This window comes from Mandrillus leucophaeus, unplaced genomic scaffold (genome assembly GCF_000951045.1).
Source record: "Mandrillus leucophaeus isolate KB7577 unplaced genomic scaffold, Mleu.le_1.0 Scaffold2, whole genome shotgun sequence".
Taxonomy (NCBI): domain Eukaryota; kingdom Metazoa; phylum Chordata; class Mammalia; order Primates; family Cercopithecidae; genus Mandrillus; species Mandrillus leucophaeus.
In genome coordinates, this window is record NW_012102031.1 from 2501648 (window position 1) to 2523285 (window position 21638).

Consider the following 21638-nt stretch of genomic DNA (forward strand, 5'->3'; position numbering starts at 1 on the left):
CAGGCTGGAGTGCAATGGTGCAATCTCCGTTCACTGCAACCCCACCTCCCGAGTTCGAGTGATTCTCCCGCCTTAGCCTCCCGAGTAGCTGGGATTACAGGCATGTGCCACCATGCCTGGCTAATGTTGTTTATTTTATTTTTATTCTTGTAGAGACGGGGTTTCTCCATATTGGTCAGGCTGGTCTTGAACTCCCGATCTCAGGTGATCCACCCGCCTCAGCCTCCTAAAGTGCTGGGATTACAGGCGTGAGCCACCATGCCCGGCTAGATGCTGAGACCTCCTGGCTTGTTTCAAAACTCTTACCAGAATTCAGTGTTGCTTGCCTTGGTCATTAATGGCAAACTCGGGGCAAGAGATCATGTCTCTGTTTCTGGCACTAAGCTTCAAACCTGGCATAGCATAGGTGCTCAGTAAATGTTTGCTGGATGAATAAATGCTGCCCCAAAGGAGCCTAGCCCAGTAAGAGAAATACCGCCCACAATAGCCATGCTACCCGTTAGATTCTGACACTATACTTCCTCTTCCTCCACACCTCCTCGGTGTCCTCATTCCCTGGCTTGTTCATGTCTCCACCTGAGCTCCAGAGTTAGCTGTCACAATTGACTACAGCGCCAATTTCAGAATATTCAGGCCATCAGAGAAGCCCGTCAATCAACTGGACTCATCACCGAAGTCTTCTTCCACCTCCCCTCAGAAGACTGTTTTTGGGGGTGAGGGCAATCATAGTTCTGGAAAGATGAAGAATTTGCTCCATGAAACTCCCCACTCTTTGTTTGGAGAGTGCTTCCCACGCACTCATTGCTTGGATATACTGTGATAAATTTACTTTCCTCATTTTCCACCAATGCCCCTTGTAAAAGGTGGAAAGATTAATACAATCTGAAGAGAAACCAGAGCATGCACACCCATGCCCATTGTAAACTCAATGATCTCAGTCTTCTAGCCCTCTCTTCTTCCTTTGCTTCACTTTGCTGTTACTTTTCCTCCTCCAAACAAGTTTCTACCCAAATCATCTTCCTCATTCAGGAAAAGATCTTGCTCGATAATTTTGTCTTGTATCTTTCATCACCCCAGTTCTGTCTCCCTTCTCCTATTTTTCAAGACCTTGTCTCAGGTTATTCTTTTAGAAATGGGGTATGTCACCCAGGCTAGAAGACAGTGGCATGATCATAGCTCACTGCTGCCTTGAACTCCTGTGCACAAGCAATCCTCCCACTTCAGCTTCCCCAGTAGCTAGGACTACAGGCACATGCCATCGCCTTCATCTACTTCTGTTTACTTATTAACATAGAGACGGGGTCTTGTTATGTTGCCCAGTTGGTCTCAAACTTCGGGCCTCAAGTGATCCTCCCACCTCAACCTCCCGAATGGATGGGATTACAGACATGAGCCACTGCACTCAGCTCCTCTGAGGGTTGTTTGTTTGTAAATGCCTAGGTCTCTTCCACTATAGGAACATCTTCACTTGCCCTGGTAACTCCTTAACATGGAGTCCTCATTTTCTGTCTGCCTCTTCACCAACCATTCCTGGCACTACCACTTATTAGCTGTGTTACTTGGGGAAGTTACTTATCTTTTAGCACATGAGTCTTCTCACCTATAAAATGTGACTGATGATCCCAGGTGTTAGATGCAATAGCAAAAATAGATGCTGGCTCCCTAGCTCACTGTCTGGGACTCCTGTGCTCAACAAATCGTTCCCCACCCTACTTTATTCTTTAGCACCGAGGTGCAACTTCTGCTCTCTCCCCTTCTTCCAAATCAAACTATTCTTAATTACCAATAACCTTCTCTAACAGACCAATCAAAATGTCCTTTTCCATAATATGTACTTGTTTGCCTCATTAAAGGTGTGGGGGATGATGCAGGGAATGGAATAGACAAGGACAGTACTAGTAGCAGAATTTCCCAATGTACATCTTTATGTCATTTTGACTTTTGAACCAAATACGTTTTTTTTTTTTTTTTCTTTTTCCTCTACTCATTCATCCTTCCTGGCTAAGTATTTAGCATTTTTGACAATTTCCCTTCTGTCTGCTTTGAAAACTAAACTGTACTTATTTTTCCCCCTTTCTGACTGCTTAGTCTTTTTTTGTTTTGTTTTGTTTTTTGTTTTGAGACAGGGTCTTGCTGTGTCGCTCAGGCTGGAGTGCAGTGGCATGATCATGGCTCACTGCATCCTCAACCTCCTGGGCTCAAGCAATCCTCTTGTCTCAGCCTCCCAGGTACCTGAGACCATAGACACGCACCACCATGCCCAGCTATTTTTGGCAGACATAGGGTCTTGCTATGTTGCCCAGGCTGGTCTTGAACACCTGAGCTCAAGTGATCAGTCCACCTCAGCCACCCAAAGTGATGGGATTACAGGCGTGAGTCAATGTGCCCGGCCTCTTAGTTGCCTTTTGAAGAGGCTTCTCCTCCCACTCCTGGAAAAGAAGTAGGGGAAGTTTCCTCAAGATTTGATCCATTTGGGAGGCTGAGGTGGGTGGATGACTTGAGGTCAGGAGTTCAAAACCAGCCTGGCCAACATGGTGAAACCCCACCTCTACTAAAAAAAAAAAAAAATTAGTTGGGCGTGGTGACGAGTGCTTGTAATGCCAGCTACTCAGGAGGCTGAGGCAAGAGCATTGCTTGAACCTGGGAGGCGGAGGTTGCAGTAAGCTGAGATAGTGCCATTGCACTCCAGCCTGGGTGACAGAGTGAGACTCCGTCTCAAAAAAAAAAAAAAATTTTTTTTTGATTCACCTTTCCTCCCCTCGGACACCCCTTGCACATCTGCAAGACTTACCTTCTGAGTCCACAGGCTCTTCAAAGTTTTGACTCTTGATCTTTAAAGGCCGCTACATAGACACTTCAGCTGGCTTTCACTGTTACCTAAAGCAACATCTCTAAATAGAAATTTTGTTTCTTGAGCCCTAATTCAATGAACACATTTTCTGAGTGTTTTCTGCTTTTATTTCAAGCTTTTAAAAGCCTAGTTTCTCGCCCAGGTGCAGTGGCTCACGCCTGTAATCCCAGCACTTTGGGAGGCTGAGGTGGGAGGATCCCTTGAGGCCAGGAGTTTAAGACCAGCCTTGGCAAGAAAGTGAGACCCCCATCTCCATAAAAATTTTCAAAATTCATCAGTTTTCTTTTTTTTCCTCTGAGACAGGGTCTTGCTCTGTCCCCTAGGCTGGAGTGCAGTGGCACAACCATGGCTCACTGCAGCCTTGATCTGGGTTCAAGTGATCCTCCCACCTCAGCCTCCCGAGTAGCTGAGCCTATAGGTGCGCACCACTACACCTGGCTACTTTTCCAGTTTTTTAGAGAGAAGGTCTCGCCGTGTTGCCAGACTGGTCTTGAACTCCTGGGTTCAAGCAGTCCTCCTGCCTCAGCCTCTCAAAGGGCTAGGATTTTAGGTGTGAGCCACTGTGCCACGCTTCATCAGGTTTATGCTTTGAAATGGATCATCCCTGCAATTACATATAGAATGTATTGGAGGTGGGGGTACTGGAGTGAACATCAATTGAGAAACCAGCCAGGCTAATGCAGCGAACTAGTTAAGACCTAATGGTGTAGGTGATCTAGCTTGGACAACGGAAGTGGCCAAAGAAAGGAGGAAAAGAGATGAAGAGGTACAATCAACCCAGCTTGGTGAAGAATTAGTTAAGGAAGGAAAGGAAGCAGCAGAGTCCAAGAATCCTCCTAGGTTTTTAGGTTTTATTGTTGGGTGGATGGTGATGTCAGTTACCACAGGGTTGGGGGTGGGGCATGCAGGCAGGTCAAATTCTGTTTTGGATTTATTGAGTTTGCAGTATCATTAAGATAAGTGCTCCCAGCACTTTGGGAGGCTGAGGCAGGCGAATCATTTGAGGTCGGGCGTTCGAGACCAGCCTGGCCAAAATGGTGAAACTCCGTCTCTACTAATAATTCAGAAAAATAAGCCGGGCGTGGTGGTGGGCTCCTGTAATCCCAGCCACTGGGAGGTTGAGGCAGAATCGCTTGAACCCGGGATGCGGAGGTTGCCGTGAGCTGAGATCGCGCCACTGCGCTCTAGCCTGGGCAATTGAGCGAGACTCCCGTCTCAAAAAGAAAAAAAAAAGTACTTGGAAATGTTGAGTAGACAATTATATATACAGGTCTGGAGCTCAATGGTAAGGGCTGGATATGAATTTAGGAGTCATTCACATATAGATGGTTGAAGTGACAGAGGCTTCAGGCCCTGGAGCAGGTGAACCTACCCTTTTTGGTGCTTATATTCCAATACGGGAGATGGAAAATGAAGAAATAAGACAATTTTACAGAGTGGTTAAGTTTTATGAAGAAAATGTAGCAAGACGAACATAGAAACAGGGTGGGTCTGAGAGTTGTGACAACCATTTTCGGATAGGATAATCGGGCAAGGTCTCACATTTGGTCAGAGACCAGGCAAATATCCAGGGAAAAGGGCATTCCAAGCACAGGAAACAAGTGTTTACAGCCTTGAGGGGGCATGAGCTTGGTGTAACTAAGAAAAAGGAATGGGCTGGCATGATGGCTCATGACTGTAATCCAGCACTTGGGGGAGGCCAAAGTGGGAGGATCGCTGGAGGCCAGGAGTTTGAGACCAGCCTGGACAAAACTGCAAGACCCTGTCTCTACAAAAAATAAAATAAAAATTTAATTAGCTGGTCATGGTGGTGCACGCCTGTAGTCCCAGCTACTTGGGAGGCTGGGACAGGAGGACCACTTGAGTCCAGGACTTGGGGGCTGCTATGAGCTATGATTGTGCCACTGCAGTCCGGCCTGGACAACAGAGTAAGACCCTAGTATACAACAAACAAAGGAGGGCCTGGGTTTGAGCACTGATGCAACCCAACATTTCCTGGCTAGGTAAGAGGATGAAAGCGTGAGAGATACAGGAGACAGAGGAACACATCAGAACACAGAAGGAAATCTAGGATTTGTGGTCTTAAAAGGCAAATGGTCATGTCCACTGGACTTAGGGACTTGTTAGTGACTTTCAAGAAAGCTCTTTTAGTGAAATGATAGGTGCAGAAATCAGATTGGAAGACTGTAAGGGGAAGCGAGAACATTTCTGGAGAGTAAAACTGTGGCAGCAAGCAGTTGGCAAGGCAGCAGCTGGAATATGAGCTTTATTATGGGATGGACTTGAGCATGTGGAGGGAGTGAGGGCCCCAGTGAACACATGGAGACAGAATGGGTAAAGGAGGTAAAAGTTACCAGAAGGCAAGAAAGGAAGGATCCTGAGCAATGGAGAAGGAACCAGGATAAGAAGGGAGACAGACCTCTCTCATAGTTTGGAAGCAGGAATTTGAGGGCTTTTTTCTGGTAACTAGTTTTATCTGTATACTCGTAGGCAAAGTCCTCAGTTGAGGGAGAAAGGGGGTTCAGATTTGAAATCAGAAAAGGTCTTAAATTGGGAAGGGTAGCTGCACATGGTGGCTCACTTTTGTAATCCCAGCACTTTGGGAGGCTGAGGCAGGAGGATAAGGCCAGCCCGGGCAACACAGTGAGACCTCATCTCTACAAAAAACTAGCCAGGTGTGGTGGCACACACCTGTAGTCCTAGTTACTCCAGGGGTTGAGGCAGGAGGATCACGTGAACCCAGAAGGTCGAGGTTACAGTGAACTGTGATCACACCACTACACTCTAGCCTGGGCAACACAGACCTTGCCTCTAAAACAAACAACGTAATTGGGAAAGAAGTGGTAGAGTGAGCTGATCAGAGGAACGCAGGAAGCCTGCTGGACAGTGTCAAGGTCTCACTGCGGGGTAGGTTACAGTGGATTTACGGGAGTCCTCATATGCCCTGTAGTGACTTTTTTTTTCCAGCCATGCTAGGCTGCTTTTGGGTGCTGGGGGACAAAGTGTTGGAATGTGGTCAGATAGGTGTCAAGAAAACAGAGCGGCAGGTAAAGCATGGGTATTAGCAAGCGTGTTACTGAAATTACAGGCTACAGAATCTAAACCGGATTAGGTGGGTATGGTTGATGAAGTCAACAGAGCCAGAGGAGTGGGAGCCAGTTGGGAGGAGAGGAGGTCAGGGTCCAGGATGCTGAAATCAGTGACTCTGGAGGAGAGCAATTCTGGGTGAGCATGGGTATGTGTGGCTGCGGTGGGCTGGAGGAAGGGCTGAGAAGCCCAGGTCATAGGTGGATTTCCCATGTGGACACTAAAGTCACCCAAGATGATGGAAGGACACATCTGTGGTGAGGAAAACTGGGTCAGATGCTAAAGTCTTAACAATCACCTTTAATTCTACAATATATTACTCCTTAGCCATTTATACATTTTTAAAATAATTCAAATTTAAAACAAAGCCTTTGGTCACAAAGGTCTGTATAGTCTCTGCAATGATCTCAGTAAGAGCACCTACCTGTGACAGGCAGGCCCTCCATGTTTTTGAACAGCTGGTGCGTCTCTTCTTACCCGTTTTTCAAGGTTTACTTCTTTTGTGATGACAGACGGGATGGCACATGGCCTACCACTTTGTACAACAGGCCTTCTTTAAGACCTTGTCTCAGAATCCAGGTATTTTTCAGCAGAGGCATTTGGGCATAACTTTTTTTTTTTTAAGACGGAGTCTCGCTTTGTCACCCAGGCTGAAGTGCAATGGCGCGATCTCAGCTAACTGCAATCTCTGCCTCCTGGGTTCAAGTGATTCTCCTGTCTCAGGCTCCCAAGTATCTGGGATTACAGGCATGCACCACCACACTTGGCTAATTTTTGTATTTTTAGTAGAGACAAGGTTTCACCATGTTGGCCTAGCTGGTCTCGAACTCTGGAACTCCAGTGATCTGCCCACCTTGGCCTCCCAAAATACTGAGATTACAAGCATGAGCCACTGCGCCCAGCCTTGGTATAACTTTTGATTCCAATCTGGTTTCCTATTTTGGTTTCACCCGTGACAGTGTGTTTCAGTGAACAGAATGCATAGACATCACATGCTTAGAATAGTGCTCGGCTTATAGTAAGCACCCAATCAGTGTAACCTTCTATTGGCTAATTAAATTATTCTGAGCCAGTTGGGCACGGTGGCTCATGCCTGTAATCCCAGCACTCTGGGAGGCTGAGGCAGGCGGATCACCTGAGGTCAGGAGTTCGAAACCAGCCCGGCCAACATGGTGAAACCCCGTCTCTACTAAACACACAAAAATTAGCTGAGTGTGGTGGCGTGTGTCTGTAGTCCCAGCTACTCAGGAAGCTGAGGCAGGAGAATCGCTTGAACCCGGGAGACAGAGGTTGTGGTGAGCTGAGATCACGCCACTGCACTCTAGCCTGGGCGACAGTGAGACTCCGTCTCAAAAATAAATAAATAAATAAATAAAAATTAAAATAAAAAATTCTGAGCTTCCTAATGATTTTTCTCACAGCATTCTGAGAATAAAATCAGATGCAAAAGTACCTGGAAATGAGGAAATATTAGTTCCTGTCCATTCTTCCTCTTTACCATTCTAGAGGTGTTTCACAATTACATATCTAACAAGTCTCTGTTTTAACAGCTAACCATAAATACATCGGAGATGGGGAAAATCTAGCCCAGTGGTTACGGTTATGCTCCTCAGCAGTGTTGCAGCACCCGAAGCAGGGCAGGGGAGCACTCAGCGTGGCATTTTCTGGACAAAGCTAACTCGCTGGTTATCCTCCTCGGGCACCGCAGCAGTGGGAAGCAGCAGAACTCTAGGCAGGCATCTTCTCTCTTCTCATGTTCTCATTCCAAATGCAAATTAGGATTAAACGAGACAACAGCCAAAGGTAGAAGGAGAACATCAATTTCTCTTAGAGAATTTGAACCCTGCACTGTGGCAGACCGTGTTCAGCACTGGGGCAGGCGGTGAGCAGCACAAACCAACCAGCCAACCCAACAATCCTAACAAAAACATGACAAGATAGACAAAAGTTGCGGCCCAAATTCAAATGTTGAATTTCTGACAGCTTTTACATGTGGAGCAGGGAAAGAAGAGTAAGAAAAAATATATAAACATTCAACAAAGGAACAAATTAAACTGGCAGAATAAAACAGGAAACCACAATAGTAAATGCTTAGCAGCCAAACACATTTATTAGTCTTTTTTCTTTTTTTTTTTCCAGGAACCCAAAAATATTTTGTAGTTATAATGTAAGCAACTGAGTTGCACATAATACAATCATATCTTTCCAAAATAAAATAAAATAAAAAAACTAAACAAAAACAAAAATAAGCTGTTTAAAAGCCCAAAAAAACCCTTCAGAAAACTCTTATATATGCATTACATCATCTCTCAGTTTTAATGAAATGACGACGACTTAATTCCTTATTACTCAACCTGTCACAATCCAATAAAACACCACCCTTTAGTTTTTTTTGTTTGTTTTTGATAATTTTTTTTTTTGAAATCCAGCATGAGAAATACAGTACCTGCTATGGCAAAAAATACACATAAAATGCAACTTTTCAGCTTATTTGTACATTAGTAGAGTTTAACATTTTATTGTTTGTTTTTTTTTAAGTGAACCAGTGATTTTAAGTACCACTATACTAAAAAGGAAAATAAAATATAGAAAAGGGGGCCCAGCCTGCCATGCAAGTGCACCTCTAAAGTGCCTAGTTTCTGTGTCCATGTAAAACCAGTAATATGAGGAGCAATTTCAACATATGGGAGTTTGATTAAACCTCTATGTTAAAAAAAAAAAAAAAAAAAGACAATGCCACATCCTCCCTTTTCTCCCCCCAGGCGTCCTTAAATCCCATCATCTACTTTCTCTATTGCCCATCAAAGAGAGAAAAGAAAGCCACCAAAATCATATCGTAAAAGCAACTTCAAGTATAAGAGAAAAAAAAAAAAACACTTAAAGGTAACTTGCAGAGAGCATCAATATGTGCAGCTGATTAGTCATTTTTACAGGTTTTGTTTCTGCTGACAGTGTCTCAGATGAGAGGATTTTTGCTGTACCTTCCTGTTACCTGTTTGTGTGCAAAGTTGGAAAGCTGCCTTTTAAAAAATCCAGCCTCTTTTTGATGCCCTTTTCTGCACCTTCTGTCTAAAGGGGGCAAACAGAGACGTGGAGGGAGGAGGAGAGGAGGAAGGAAGCCACAAGTCACAAATAATTAAAATGGTACTTCTCTACCCATCCTCCTCTGCTAGGCCCCCCAGGTCCTCCTCTGTGAAGTGACTCCCATTATTCACTGTTTCCTGATTTGGTAGGATGTATTTTACTATGTAAACATAGCCCCCTAGGATTATGGAACCCAAAGCAGCATTTATATCTCCATCTAAATGGAGACAGATAAAATAGTCCAGAAACCTCTCCTCAGGTTGCTTTTGTTGTCTGTTTTTTGGTTACGCAAAACAGGGATGAGGTGGGTGGCGGGGTGGGCATAGAATGTGAAGTTATAAGCACATAGTGGAGAGTTAGGAGTGGGAACAGTTGAGCTGTTGTATCTGCTTTTTATTTTTTTCCTCCCAGAAGGGTTTTTTGTTTTTTTAAAACCTGTTAAAAATGTTCCTGCACCTTAAGTCATACTGAGATTAAGGCCAAGGGTGCAGAATCTTGTGCACGTGTCTCTTTGAGCACATTCACGGTGCATGCACCATTTTTGATGTCTTCTGTGAGATCACTGCATACACTTTGGTCACTGGTGTGTGCAAAGGGTGGTGGTGGGGGGAGTGTCCCAGGAAAGAAGTGCAGAGATCAGCAAAGCCCTTTGGGAGCATTGTATAAGAGATAAAAGGGCAGGCAGAACCCATGAGGGATCAGAGACTGATAGAAAAAGGGCCTCCAGATAAACAAAATAAATAAAATTCCAAGGTCAACAGTGCCCAAATCAGAAGGTGGGTGGATAATATGCATGCACTTATAATCAAGCTTCTTCCTTCAAAGGAAGTCGTCACTATACAAGATCAGTGAGATCCAACGGAAAAGGGCTTCTTGACTAGTAAAGGGTTTATCTTAAAGATGGGGGCGAAGGGGGTGTCTGCGAAGAAGCAATTCAAAATGATCCATTCCAACCCTGCTTCATGGGTGCCCAAATCTAGGCAAGCAATAGCTGATAGATCCACATGAGCAGCATTTGTTAAAAGCATTTCCCTCTACTTAATGTCAGCTTCAAGCTCATGGAGGGGCTACTGGAAGAGCTGAGGATGCACATGGCTTTCAGGGTGGTTTGCACATCTCCTTACACAAGTTTCCTCCCAAGTAAGAAATCGGTACATTTCCAGAGCATCACAAAGTGACAAGGCTATGGATTCTACAGCGCAAACCAAAATGCCAGGGACTACATCCCTTTGTGAACTACAAAATGATACTGAGTTACTCAAGGGGTGTATATGTGTGTGTCTGAATCAAGAAAGGTTGAGAGCTCCGGGTATTGTGTGGAGAACATTCTGGAGTCCCTCCAGGGGATGGATCTTCTGGAAGAGAGAAATTCAGACACTTCTCACCCTGGCACTAGATTGCTGGAAGAGATGGCAGCTATTTAAGACAGGGGTTTGTGTGTGTGTGTGTGTGTTTTTTATTTTTTTTGAGTTGAAGTCTCGCTCTGTTGCCCACACTGGAGTGCAGTGGCGCAATCTTGGCTCACCACAACCTCCGTCTCCCGGGTTCGAGCAATTCTTCTGCCTTAGCCTCCCGAGCAGCTGGGACCACAGGCGCGCGCCACTGCGTCCGGCTGATTTTTTGTATTTTTAGTAGAGACGGGGTTTCACCATATTGGCCAGGCTGGTGTTAAACTCCTGACCTCAGGTGATCCGCCCACCTCAGCCTCCTAAAGTGCTGGGATTACAGGTGTGAGCCACCGTGCCCAGTCAAGACAGGGTTTACATACTGGTCTGCTGTCACTGCGTGGGAGGCAACGGAGAGAACACCCCTCCACCACAAATGCAAACCCGCTCCCCCAACCTGCTCTGCTCTTTCTTCTTAAACATGAAAGAGTAAGATCTGAAACTTCTGATGGCTTAAAAACAAAAACCAAAAACACAAAAGAAGAAAACATATTTTAGGGTTACTTTCACAGCAAAGAAAATGTTTTTTAAAGTTATCCTGCTATTTACATGTTCATATTTTAAAAAGGACAATCCACTGATGTCAGAAAGGAGAGAGGAGTTAAGGGTTTACATTGCAGGGGGAAATGTACCTCGAGGTATTATTTTGTGTGAGACAGTTGAAACGTCAGGATTTTATTTTTTTGTTGTTTTTTTTGTTTAAAGGCAATCTAACAGATTGGAACCCTGATAAGATCATGCCTGTGCAGCCCTGCACAGGCACGAGGAGACTGTGATCAAGTCTGTTACTCGTTACAGTACTGTGAACGTCAACAACAAGAATTGCTGCATGGAAAACACTGAATATAGGCAGAACAATCTCTCGCTTACGATACTGTGTGTTGCAAATGACGCCTAGACCAGAGCAATGCAGGCGCTATGATTTATCACAGGCAAGATCAACAAAGGAATTGTTAGGACAAAGAAGAGGCTGCATGCAGACCTCCCCTGTCAAAACACCTCGCAGCTCACTGGCTTCACACAGCCTGCCAAACGCAAGGGAGGCAGAGAGAGGGGTGGTGAGTAGGGAAGATAAAACTTTTTTGCCTGCCAAGAAACAGCCCTCTTCCCCACAAAGCAGGACAGTTCCTTATAACTCAGAGTCAGTTCACTTAAACATGATTAAAAAGAAAGAAAGAAATACGAAAAAGGAGAGAGGAGGCGGAGTTTTTCAAAACTGACCTAAAGATTAACTTTCAGGTCAGCACGCGTGAGGCGTGGTTTCCTGAGCTTGAAGGGCTCTGGATTCAGGAAAGGATGAGTACTTTTTCCAGAGAACACTGGAGCCTGTGGAGTTCCATTGCTACACTGGATTAACGCTGCACGGCTAGGATCAAGAATCCTGAACCACACTGGTTGACAGGAACTGCCGGCCCCTGGAATTTACCTGGCCATCAGACCTGCCAGCAACAGTGGCAAGAGGACTCAGAGGTCTGTCTCACTGTGCTGACCTTACCACATCGTCTCTCACTCCCCTTCCCCTCCAGGACACGGGGACACCATGGACACAGAAACTGGAGAACAAGGATGCAAAGCTACTCCCGTCCCCTTTCTGCCCTCTCTTCCCCCCACCCTTTGCAGAATGCATAGTTACAATTCACCTTACAACATAAAGAAGCGACGATGACCACATGTGGGACTTCTTTTTTTTTTTTTGAAAAAAGAAAAAAAATCCAACCTCTTCTTAAATTCAGTATCAAAATTCACATTTGCATAATAATACATTTCAAGGCCATGAGAGAGGAATGAGAGCAAAGCGCAGAAGCAGCATCTCTCCTCCCTGTGTCTTCCTGAATGAAGCTGAAGGAATCGAGCGGGAGGGACTGTTTTCCTCTTTGGGGGAGCTCTGAGGAATCATGGAAATGGCCCTTAGCATTTGCTTGATATTTCTTTAGAAGATAGGAGTGGGGAGAAGAGGTGAAATTGTTTAAAACATAAAAACAAATAGAGACATTGCAGATTTCTGTGTTCAACTATAATAGCTCTGAAGAAATAAAATATGATTTCAGATTTTTCTCTTTTCTTTCTCAAACACTTCAATCTTAACTCTTCAAAACCCCTTTTCCTTGTGTGTAATACTCTGTTTGCATCAACAGCAACGTGATGTGACGCCCATGTGGGAACATAACGGCCGCCTCAGGACAAGACTCAAAGGGTAAAAGTGTGCTGCCCGCTCTGCACACGGCAGAAGCTGGAAAACGCCTTGTTTACATGCGTGAATGTGTCACAAGTACCACCATATTCCAATTCTCCAGTGCTTACAGAAAAACAGAAAATGAAACAGCCACAGCCACATGAGCACAAACATACACACAGAGAAAACCAGGGAATGCAGATGTGTAAACCTGCGCTCTTGGACGAACCTGGGTCTGCGTCGCCTGGGTACCTTCCCCTAACTGTCTCCTCTCCCAAGTCTCAGAATCTCTTCCACTCAGCTCTACACTGTGCAATATTGATGCTAATGAAATCTCAACAGCTGCCCCTGGGACTTCCAGGAGGAACTCTGACTTCCCTAAAGACTTAAGCTGACCGTCTTTCTGTTTGTATCCAATGGATAGCCTCTTCCTAGAACAGACGGTCTCTGTACTCACAAAGGCACATTCAGAAATACTATACTTAAGTAATTCCTTAGACAAAATTTAAAAAGGGGGGTGGATGATGTTTTAAACACATTTATTCTAAATTATCCCAAAATTTCTGGCAAGAAGTGTTATGCTAAAATGCATCACTTGGTGAGAAACTCTACCTTTAAAAGGTATGTAACTTCTTAAAGGGATTCAAAGGTTTTTGTTTTGCCTAAATACCCACCTTTCCCATTTTTGGCGAACACACATAGGATGTACTGTCCTCCTCTCTGTAAAGCTCTTCTGTAGGGCTAGTCCTGGCAATAAGGCCACTCCACTTTGCCTCCAGTCAACTTTTACACTCACCCCTCCGGGAGTTGTACACACCTTTCAGTAGCCTAAGGGGAAGGAACACCAGATTCCGGAGGGCAGAGGGTGGGAGGGAAGGAAAAGCACTTCCTTTCACAGCTCTGCTGCAGCAGCATCATGAGCCACCTCGACAGCTCTCTTTTGCTGCTTACTGTGAGCAGTGAAGAGGAATTTCCCTTTTTGGAAAACAAACAAACAAACAAACAAAACCACCATCCCAACTTATTGATATTGGCTAGAAATGGGTCAATTATAACTGGGAATTTATTTCCAAAGCAATAATTTATAGTTTGAATATGAAGCTGAGGCACAGAGTGCTTTAAACGAACACTATTCTTTATGTAAAACAGAATACTTCTTGCCTAGTTATCTGATCTTTCCCCTCCCATGAACAAAACAAGCGTTGGCCACAGTGAAGAACTGAAGACTGAGCTTTTTGCAAAGACCCTTTGGCCAAGGTAGTACCATTTTTCCTGGCCATGGACAGTTTCTCGTTAAAAACAAATTCAGGTATATAGTTAACTGAAAAGGGAACGATTTAAATTCGGTGAGGCAAACACTGGCAGTTACTGCAACTTTCGTTACGTTTTTGGGTGGCGGTAGGAGGTTATGACAAGAGACTGACAGCTTAAAAATGACTCAAATGTTAGGGGTACGCCACAATCACTCGGGATCTAGTCCTGGTGGCCACACGTGTGAGGGCAGTGTGGGTGCTGAGCTGCTGGAGTAGCTCTCCACTCCCCGGACCAGTGTCCCCCCTTTACCACCTTGTAGATGTTCACGGCCTCTTTCTTCAGAGGCACGGGGTGGGGGAGGTATGGTGAGCAGGTTAGGGAGGGTCGAGGTCGAATTTTTATTAAGTTATTACTATGTTCATAGATTCTTGGAACTGGTAATTATTTCAAATCTAAAGAATGTGATGTTACCACCCCCTTTGTCAAATTTAAGATCGAGAAAAAAAACCAAAACAAAACACTATCACTGACAAATAGGGACCATTTCTGAAAATACACATACCTTTGGCGCTGGCCATAAACCCACAGACTGTTATCACAGGGTGTGCACAAACTCTGGAAAATCTAGATAATATTCTGTTTTCTTACAGAATGATGTCCTCAACAGCATTATGTATATCTGTGTGTTCCTTGACTGTACAGACTCCCTGTACTAGCAGATAAAGTAAAGGGGGTATGGTGTGCTGTGCAGCAGGGGTTGTGGGTTCCCTATTTTCTCAATGACCATGAGGTCTGAAGACTGACAATTCATTGTACACACACAGGCTACAATATTTTCATCCGCATTATCACGTGGCTTTAGTTGTCCACTCACAGGAGGAAAAACACAATTGAAGAACCAGGCTTTTTTTTTTTTTTTTTTTTTTTTGCAGTAACACTAAGAAGTGTAGTTAATGCATACACATGAAGTGTGACAAAACTTGGCAAAAACACTGGAGAGGAAAGTCTGATTTTTTTAACCAGCTAAAAATGTATCTCACTCCTAAAGATCTTATAGATACTTACAAACAAAAACCTCAAATCTAAAACAATAACCTATAAAGCTTTAAATGTTGAATTTTAACTCTGAGGATGGGGAAAAAAGGGATAGTTTCTACATAAAGACTCAATTGTTCCCTAATCTTAGAGATGACTATTACAGCCAAGTCTGCGGAAAACATCCTGTTTACTCTGCAGGGAAAACAGGCTTGGCATAAGCATTTTGCTCAGCATGCAGACATTTTCATTCTGTTTTAGAGAAGAGTCAAGATGGCAGAATATAAAAAATGAAATTAAAAAGTACACAGCATCTGAGGTCGAAATGGAATCCGGCTGTTAACCCTACAAAAATCACACCCCTCTCCAAAAAAAAAGTGGTAAAAATGAGAGAATATTTGCAAAAAGTTAACAGCCCATGAACTTCTAGTTTCTGCGAGATATATGTATTAATAAAGGTGCTTCCAAATTCTCAGGCAGGAGTTTTATCTTTTCCTTCCTCTTTCCTCTTACATACCTTACATACCATGTTCAACCCAAAGAAGTTTGGAAGAACTGATTGCTAACTTATGCTACATTCATGTCAGAAGAGGTGGGAAAATTCTTAGAACAGGAGCCATATTCATAGAAAATCAAGTTGCTATAAATAAAACTAACTGGCAATAAATGGATAACGATTTATTAGGGGGACACTGATTAAATAATTTGGTTTGGAACCTTAACTTGCAACACTAAGTTAACTCCTATGAATGCTGTAAATGAAACATGTCCAGGGTTGGGGACTGAGGGATCAGAGATGTTACATGAACCATCCATTTCTTCACAGTGTCTCAGAGATCTGAACTTTTTTAAACACTTAAAGTTTAGGTCACGGCGCTGGATCTAATTGCCGGCAGAGGTCCTCTATGTGATGTGAGACACCCCTTTCCCTATTAGTGCTTCTTTTGGCTACTCATGTGGTAAGCAGAAACCAAGTTGGTGATGTTCAAGAGATGTACCCACCTCTAAGCCACTAGTAATCAAGTGTTTTAAAAAGAAGTAACTAGTAAAAAAAAAAAAAAAAAAAAAAAAGGGAAAGCTCAAATTAACGTAATCAAAATGTTTTTAAAATAAATCAGAGGTGACCAGCAAGCCTGTATCTATGCCAGAGTGTGGTGGAAGAGAAGGCACTCTCACTGAATTTTAGAAGTATACTGAAGTCACCTAACCTCTTAGTAGACATGGCTCTTGCCCAAGAATACCACGGAAAGAGCTCTTCTCTTCCATGACATCCTCACCATATCCTGTTCTTAGGTCACTGCCAACCAATAAAGCAAAGCTCCCAGCAAGTTGACAAGAAGAAGGGGGAGGTCTGGGGGAAAAGGGGAGGAGACAAAGGATAAGAGCAGAACAACAGGAACCCCTTTCTATTGGCCCAGCACAAAGAGACTTCCCAAATCATGGCAGTTGTCACAATTACACACCTGGAGGAGTCAATGCACAGTAACGGAGGGCACACGACACAGGGAGGAACTTGGCATTCTACGTTATTGAGACATAAGCATATTAACTTGCTTGACGTTTGTTTGTTTATTTTAAATTTAGCCCACTGCCTTTGGGGCCTGTCCAGAACCACTCCAATTTCCTTTATGGGCGAGTATCTTACATCTGTGGAGTGACCGGACCACACGCACACACGTGCGCGTCCCCCTTGCTCAGGATGTCTGGGTGTATGTACGAAGGCACTAAAGCGGTTTTAGAGAAATTGCAGGCAGCAACCCCACCCACTCCCTTTACCTGTCGAGCTGGAGTTTCTTTCCCACTGGGAAGCTTAATGTTTAAAAGAAGCTTAATGTTTAAAAGAAGCTGTGGTCATGCTTGGGAATTCTGACCCCTGGCCCCAGGAGGGAATACAAAATAATTCAACATCACCAAAAACTGAAAGGAAACACTCCACATCGCTGGCTAAGGGATGGGGATAATTAAGCAGCAGATCTTCGAAACGGCAATTAAAACGAGCACAACAGTAGCTGGGAGCTAAAAAAGTAAAATCACTTGTTCCTTATTAGATTCTTCTATATTTTCTCCTCCTTCCAAAACAAACGGAGGTAAGACAGACATTCTTCATTAATAGGACAGTCCATAGATAATTTTCCTCTAGTAATGCCTATATTTAAAATTTGTTCCAAAAATTATTAACCTATATTTCCTAACTCTTTACATAGATTCTCAGCAATCCAACTGTACTATTTTACAGATTAGAGTTACCTTTTTTTTTTTTTTTTAAGCTGTTGTTTCTTCCTTCCTTCTTTTGTTGCTGGGGTTGTGGGGACAGGGAGAAGGGCTCCTTTAAAAAAATAAAAACTACTAGGGGAGATTTCAGTTCAGTCTCAAATGGAAAGGAACAAAGTGATGGCATTCTCATCTATATACACCAAACACTCTCCCATTAAACTACACACAATTTCAAAAGAATCCATGATCGAGCTCTTACAAAGCTTAATCCTTCTCCCATATTTTTAAGATAATGAATTTACCTGTTGCTGCTAAATTGATAATTTTTAAAAAATATTTCTATGTGTTTTAAAATGTATGATCCCCAGTATGACAATAATGTTTGGAGACTTTTCTTTTTACATTTTTTTAAGTAAAAATTGTTTAAACTTTCTGAAGTTTCAGGAACTTGTAAAAGTTTATTAACAGGAAAGAAACAGCCATCTCTCTAGGATAAGACACGGTTAAATAAACCATCTTCAAAAAACTGGCTTCCTACCCTAGAATTCCTGAGAATGCTTGCAAATTTTAAAGCAGGAAAACAAATGTTAAAAACAGAAACAAAAAACACTGTTAAATGCTCCCAGAGTTAGTCTTCATCTAAAATATATATTTATATGTATATATATACGCACTTTTTGGTCTTTTTTTTTTTAAAGTTTTTAGTTTTTTTTCCCTTTAAGCTTATGATGGAAGAACGTTTTAGCTTCTCATGTTTATTTTTACATATTTCAAATCCCTCATTATGTCTTGTAAACAAGAGGGGCTCTAGCACCCGGCTTTCACCGTAGTATCATAAGGAACTCAACTAACCCATAGTGCAGGTCAAGGAACCAACAGGCAGGAGGAGAGGAGGGTGGGGCAGGACACAGCAGTGAACCAAGAGCGGCAGTGGACAGGGTCACCACTGGCTCGCAGGAGCCTTGGGATATGCTCCTGGTCCAGGGATGCTAAGATTTAGCCTTCTCTAGATGTTTGAATACAAGCTGCTCTTCACCCGGTGGTCACCACACGACAGCACTTTGCTCCACACAGAGAGCAGTCAGTGGGGCTGCTGGAAGGACAGCTTTTGTATGGGGAACAGCGGTGGAAGGGGCACGGTGGTGATTCAAATTGGAGAGCAGGAAGAGGGCACGCTCAAGGCACCCAGCGGGGCCAGGTCTATGCTGCAGATGCCAAGTGTGACCACCCACCCACAGAGGGCTAGCTCATGCAGGCTTGTACACATGAACACTCACTTGAGTCATGCCTGTCAATCTCTTTTGAGGCTAGGTTTATAATCAACAGGGTAAGCCAGAAGGGCTACAGAATTTCCCATTCTTTGTCTCACAAAACCACTGAAATGCAAATAACTTGTTTTAGGCTTTTCCTATACACACCCACCCACCCACCTACACACAGACACAAGCTAAAAGTCAAATACATTAGGCATTGTTGTATTGTATCCTTCACTGAAGACGCTAAAGAAAGAAAAACTCCCTTGTCCTCAATAGCAGCAAGTTACAGAGGACAGTAGAGGTCTGCTCCCACCAAGGGTTGGAATGGGCAGGTATTTGCTGGTACAAAATGTCGGCACTTTATGTTAAACAGTATAATGCAGACTGGGATGTCCACACAAGTGCTAGCACGTCACCGGCATCCATCCCCCCCCCACCCTATCTGGTTTTTCCCCCCCTTCAGGTCTATAATTCTCTTCACAATAAGCAGTTTGATACATTTTGATTCCAACATAAGTACATACATGTTGGTGATAACTGTAGATTAAACGTTGCCCCCTGTTCGGCCCAGAGTACTACTACATTGATGCTTAAAAAAAAAAAAAAAAAAAGTATTTAAATACCGAAATAAAAAAAGCAAAATTACAAGGTGGGGGGAAGAGGTCAAAACCAAAAAAAGGTGCAATACTTAAAAGTCTTTGCTAAGTTATACCTGCCTAAGCAAAACCACATACACAGGAAATACACAACACAGAGAAACGAAAGGAAACGCTTGAAGTACACACTGGTTTAAGAACATTCGTTAAGTAAACGTTTCTGTCAGTGATGGCCTGGTGCTGTAACGCGCCGCGGCCTGGCACAGGTAACGCTCGGCGAGAGAGGAGCAGAGGGAGTAGCTGCAGATGCTTTCAGGAGGCTGCTCACCACTTATTCTTTTCTTTTTTCATAAAATGAAAAAGAGGACCAACCAATAGAAATATGTAACTCAACTTCACCTAATTTTTTAAAGAATTTCTCAAACCTGATCATAAGGAAAGAGGGAACAAAGTTTTTCTGTTTTTGAGACATCCCATAATCAAAAGCTATCTTCCGTTCCCGTTTCAAACTAACGAAAAGGCCTGCATGAAACTTAACAGATACTCAGATGTGCCTGCTGGCCATTCACTTTGAAAAAAAAAACAGAAATAAACACACAGCTGCTCCGAGAGGTACCTCCTGCTCTAATTTTTTGGACTTGGCAGTGCTCCACTCTACTGCTAGGTCAAAAGAACAGCCAGAGAAATCCCACATTCAGGCTAGGTTGCAAATGGGAAGGAGCTCCTTGCTTTCATTATTAAAAAGCACTCTGTTCATCTTAATGCAGCCCAATGGAGTTGCTTTAGTAGCAGTGGCTCTCTGGGACTGTGTGTTCTCAGAGTTAAAAAAATAAAATAAAAAGCAGATGGCCGGCCAGCCAGCCTGCAGACTGTCAGCGATGCAGCTTTCTGAGAAGTCAGGGTGGGGCAGGGAGAGAAGGGAAGAACACAGGCACACACACAGAGACAGAGAAGGATGCACGCGAATGCACATGAACACACGTGCACACACACACCAGAACGAGCATGCCTGGGCAGTTACATGTGCCAGAACACACTGGTATTTATCAACCAGCCAATCACAAATTTTTTCCTTTTTTTTTTTAGGTTTTTTGTGTTTTTGTTTTTAAAGTGAGGCTCCGTCAAGTCTTCCCTCCCCCCTCCCCCAACAATTCTTTTGAATTTCCCTCCCTCCCAAACATGGTAGACCTAAGGACGGAAACACACCCAGTGCAAACAAAGTTAAAAAGCTATTTTTTTTTCAGTATATATGTTTCTTAGCAACAACTTCCATATAACATGAAAAAAGTGAAAAACTAGAAACTAATTTTTTTAATGTTTTTGTGTTTAAATTTAAATGGTATGTGTACTTGCTTCACATTGTCTTTCTAGGTTGGCGTTCATGATTCAAGTATTTCAAGAGTGATATGTTCTCTTTTTGGATTCATATTCCAAACGAAAAAACTGAAGTTATAAGGGAGGCAACTATGTGCTCAGACAGTCTGTCAATGACCCACCTTTTTTTCTCTCCGTTTTCTTTTTTCCTTTTAAAAATGTATTTATTGCAAGTTGAAAAAAAAAACGAAAAGGTCAAGTTAGTGCTGCTGCTGTTCCAAAAAAGGTCACGAGGTCAGAGTTGAAAGTTCTAAGTTCAGATTGAATCCGACCCTCCTCCCAGAAGGTCACCAGGTAGTAAAGGAGCAGGGCTGCCCATCCTATGGGGATCTTCCACCGTTGGGACTCCCCATAAGCTAGAAGAATAGTTTGGGGGCCCCCACAACGAAGCGCCAGCAAGATCGGCCCCGCTGCTGCCACCAGCGCTGCTGCTCCACTGCCCGAGCCCAGTGGACCCACCGAAAAGATTCAGAGCAGGTCCCACGGGATCTGACTGGTTCTGGCCGGTCTCCAGCGACTGCCACCCCGCGGCTGGCGCACTCGGGGTTGCTGCAGGTGTAGGGGGCTGAGCTTGTGCCAGAAAGCGGCTGACTTCATCATCAGTGGCAAACTCAGCAAGGATGGTAGTGTTTCCCAACACACACCTGGAAGAAGGGAGGGAGAGAGAGCTATGGATCTGAGGAAAATCCTAAAGCACATGGAGGGAGCGACTGCCCAGTCCTTGACATTCAATGTGTGGTCCTTTGACTAGAAGCTGCCATATCCATGAATGCTTTTTAGAATGCAGAGTCCAAGCTCCAACCAAGGCCTCTGGGTCCAGAACCTGTATTTCAACCAGACCGCCAGGTAATTGGGAAGTAATGATGTAAAGCAACAAGGCATCACCAAAGCTCAGGATAACCAAGGACTACTAAAGAATATTATATTCTGATATTTCTTGGTGTATGGAATGTATATATTCTAGACAACTTAGCTATCAAGAAAAACGTGTGTGTCTGTGGGGCGCTAAGAGGGATCACTGAACTGGCAGAGGGCTCTGATACTGTAATGGTAGATACCTGTCATTATACATTTGTCCAAAACCACATATTGTACAAGGCCGAGAGTGAACTCTAATGTAAACCACAGACTTTTGGTGATAAGGAGAGGTTCAGCAATCTTGACAAATGCACCACTCTGGCGGAGGATGTTGATAATGGTGGAGGCTATTCTTGTGTGGCAGCAGGAGATATGAGACAAATCTTTCTATTTTCCTCTCAATTTGGCTGT

General features: G+C 43.7%; 1 protein-coding gene across 4 annotated transcripts in view; it reads right to left on the reverse strand.

The window, feature by feature from the left end:
• Positions 1-8026: 8026 nt before the first annotated feature.
• TNRC6B (trinucleotide repeat containing 6B) overlaps positions 8027-21638 on the reverse strand; it is a 312777-nt gene continuing 299165 nt past the window's right edge. For 3 of the 4 annotated variants that reach the window (XM_011978801.1, XM_011978800.1, XM_011978799.1), the window contains one exon: positions 8027-21013. In XM_011978801.1, coding sequence (XP_011834191.1) covers positions 20626-21013 — 388 coding nt within the window. In that variant the 3' untranslated portion in view covers positions 8027-20625. The remainder of the gene's footprint in view (positions 21014-21638) is intronic. The other variant, XM_011978798.1, reaches the window with a different exon arrangement.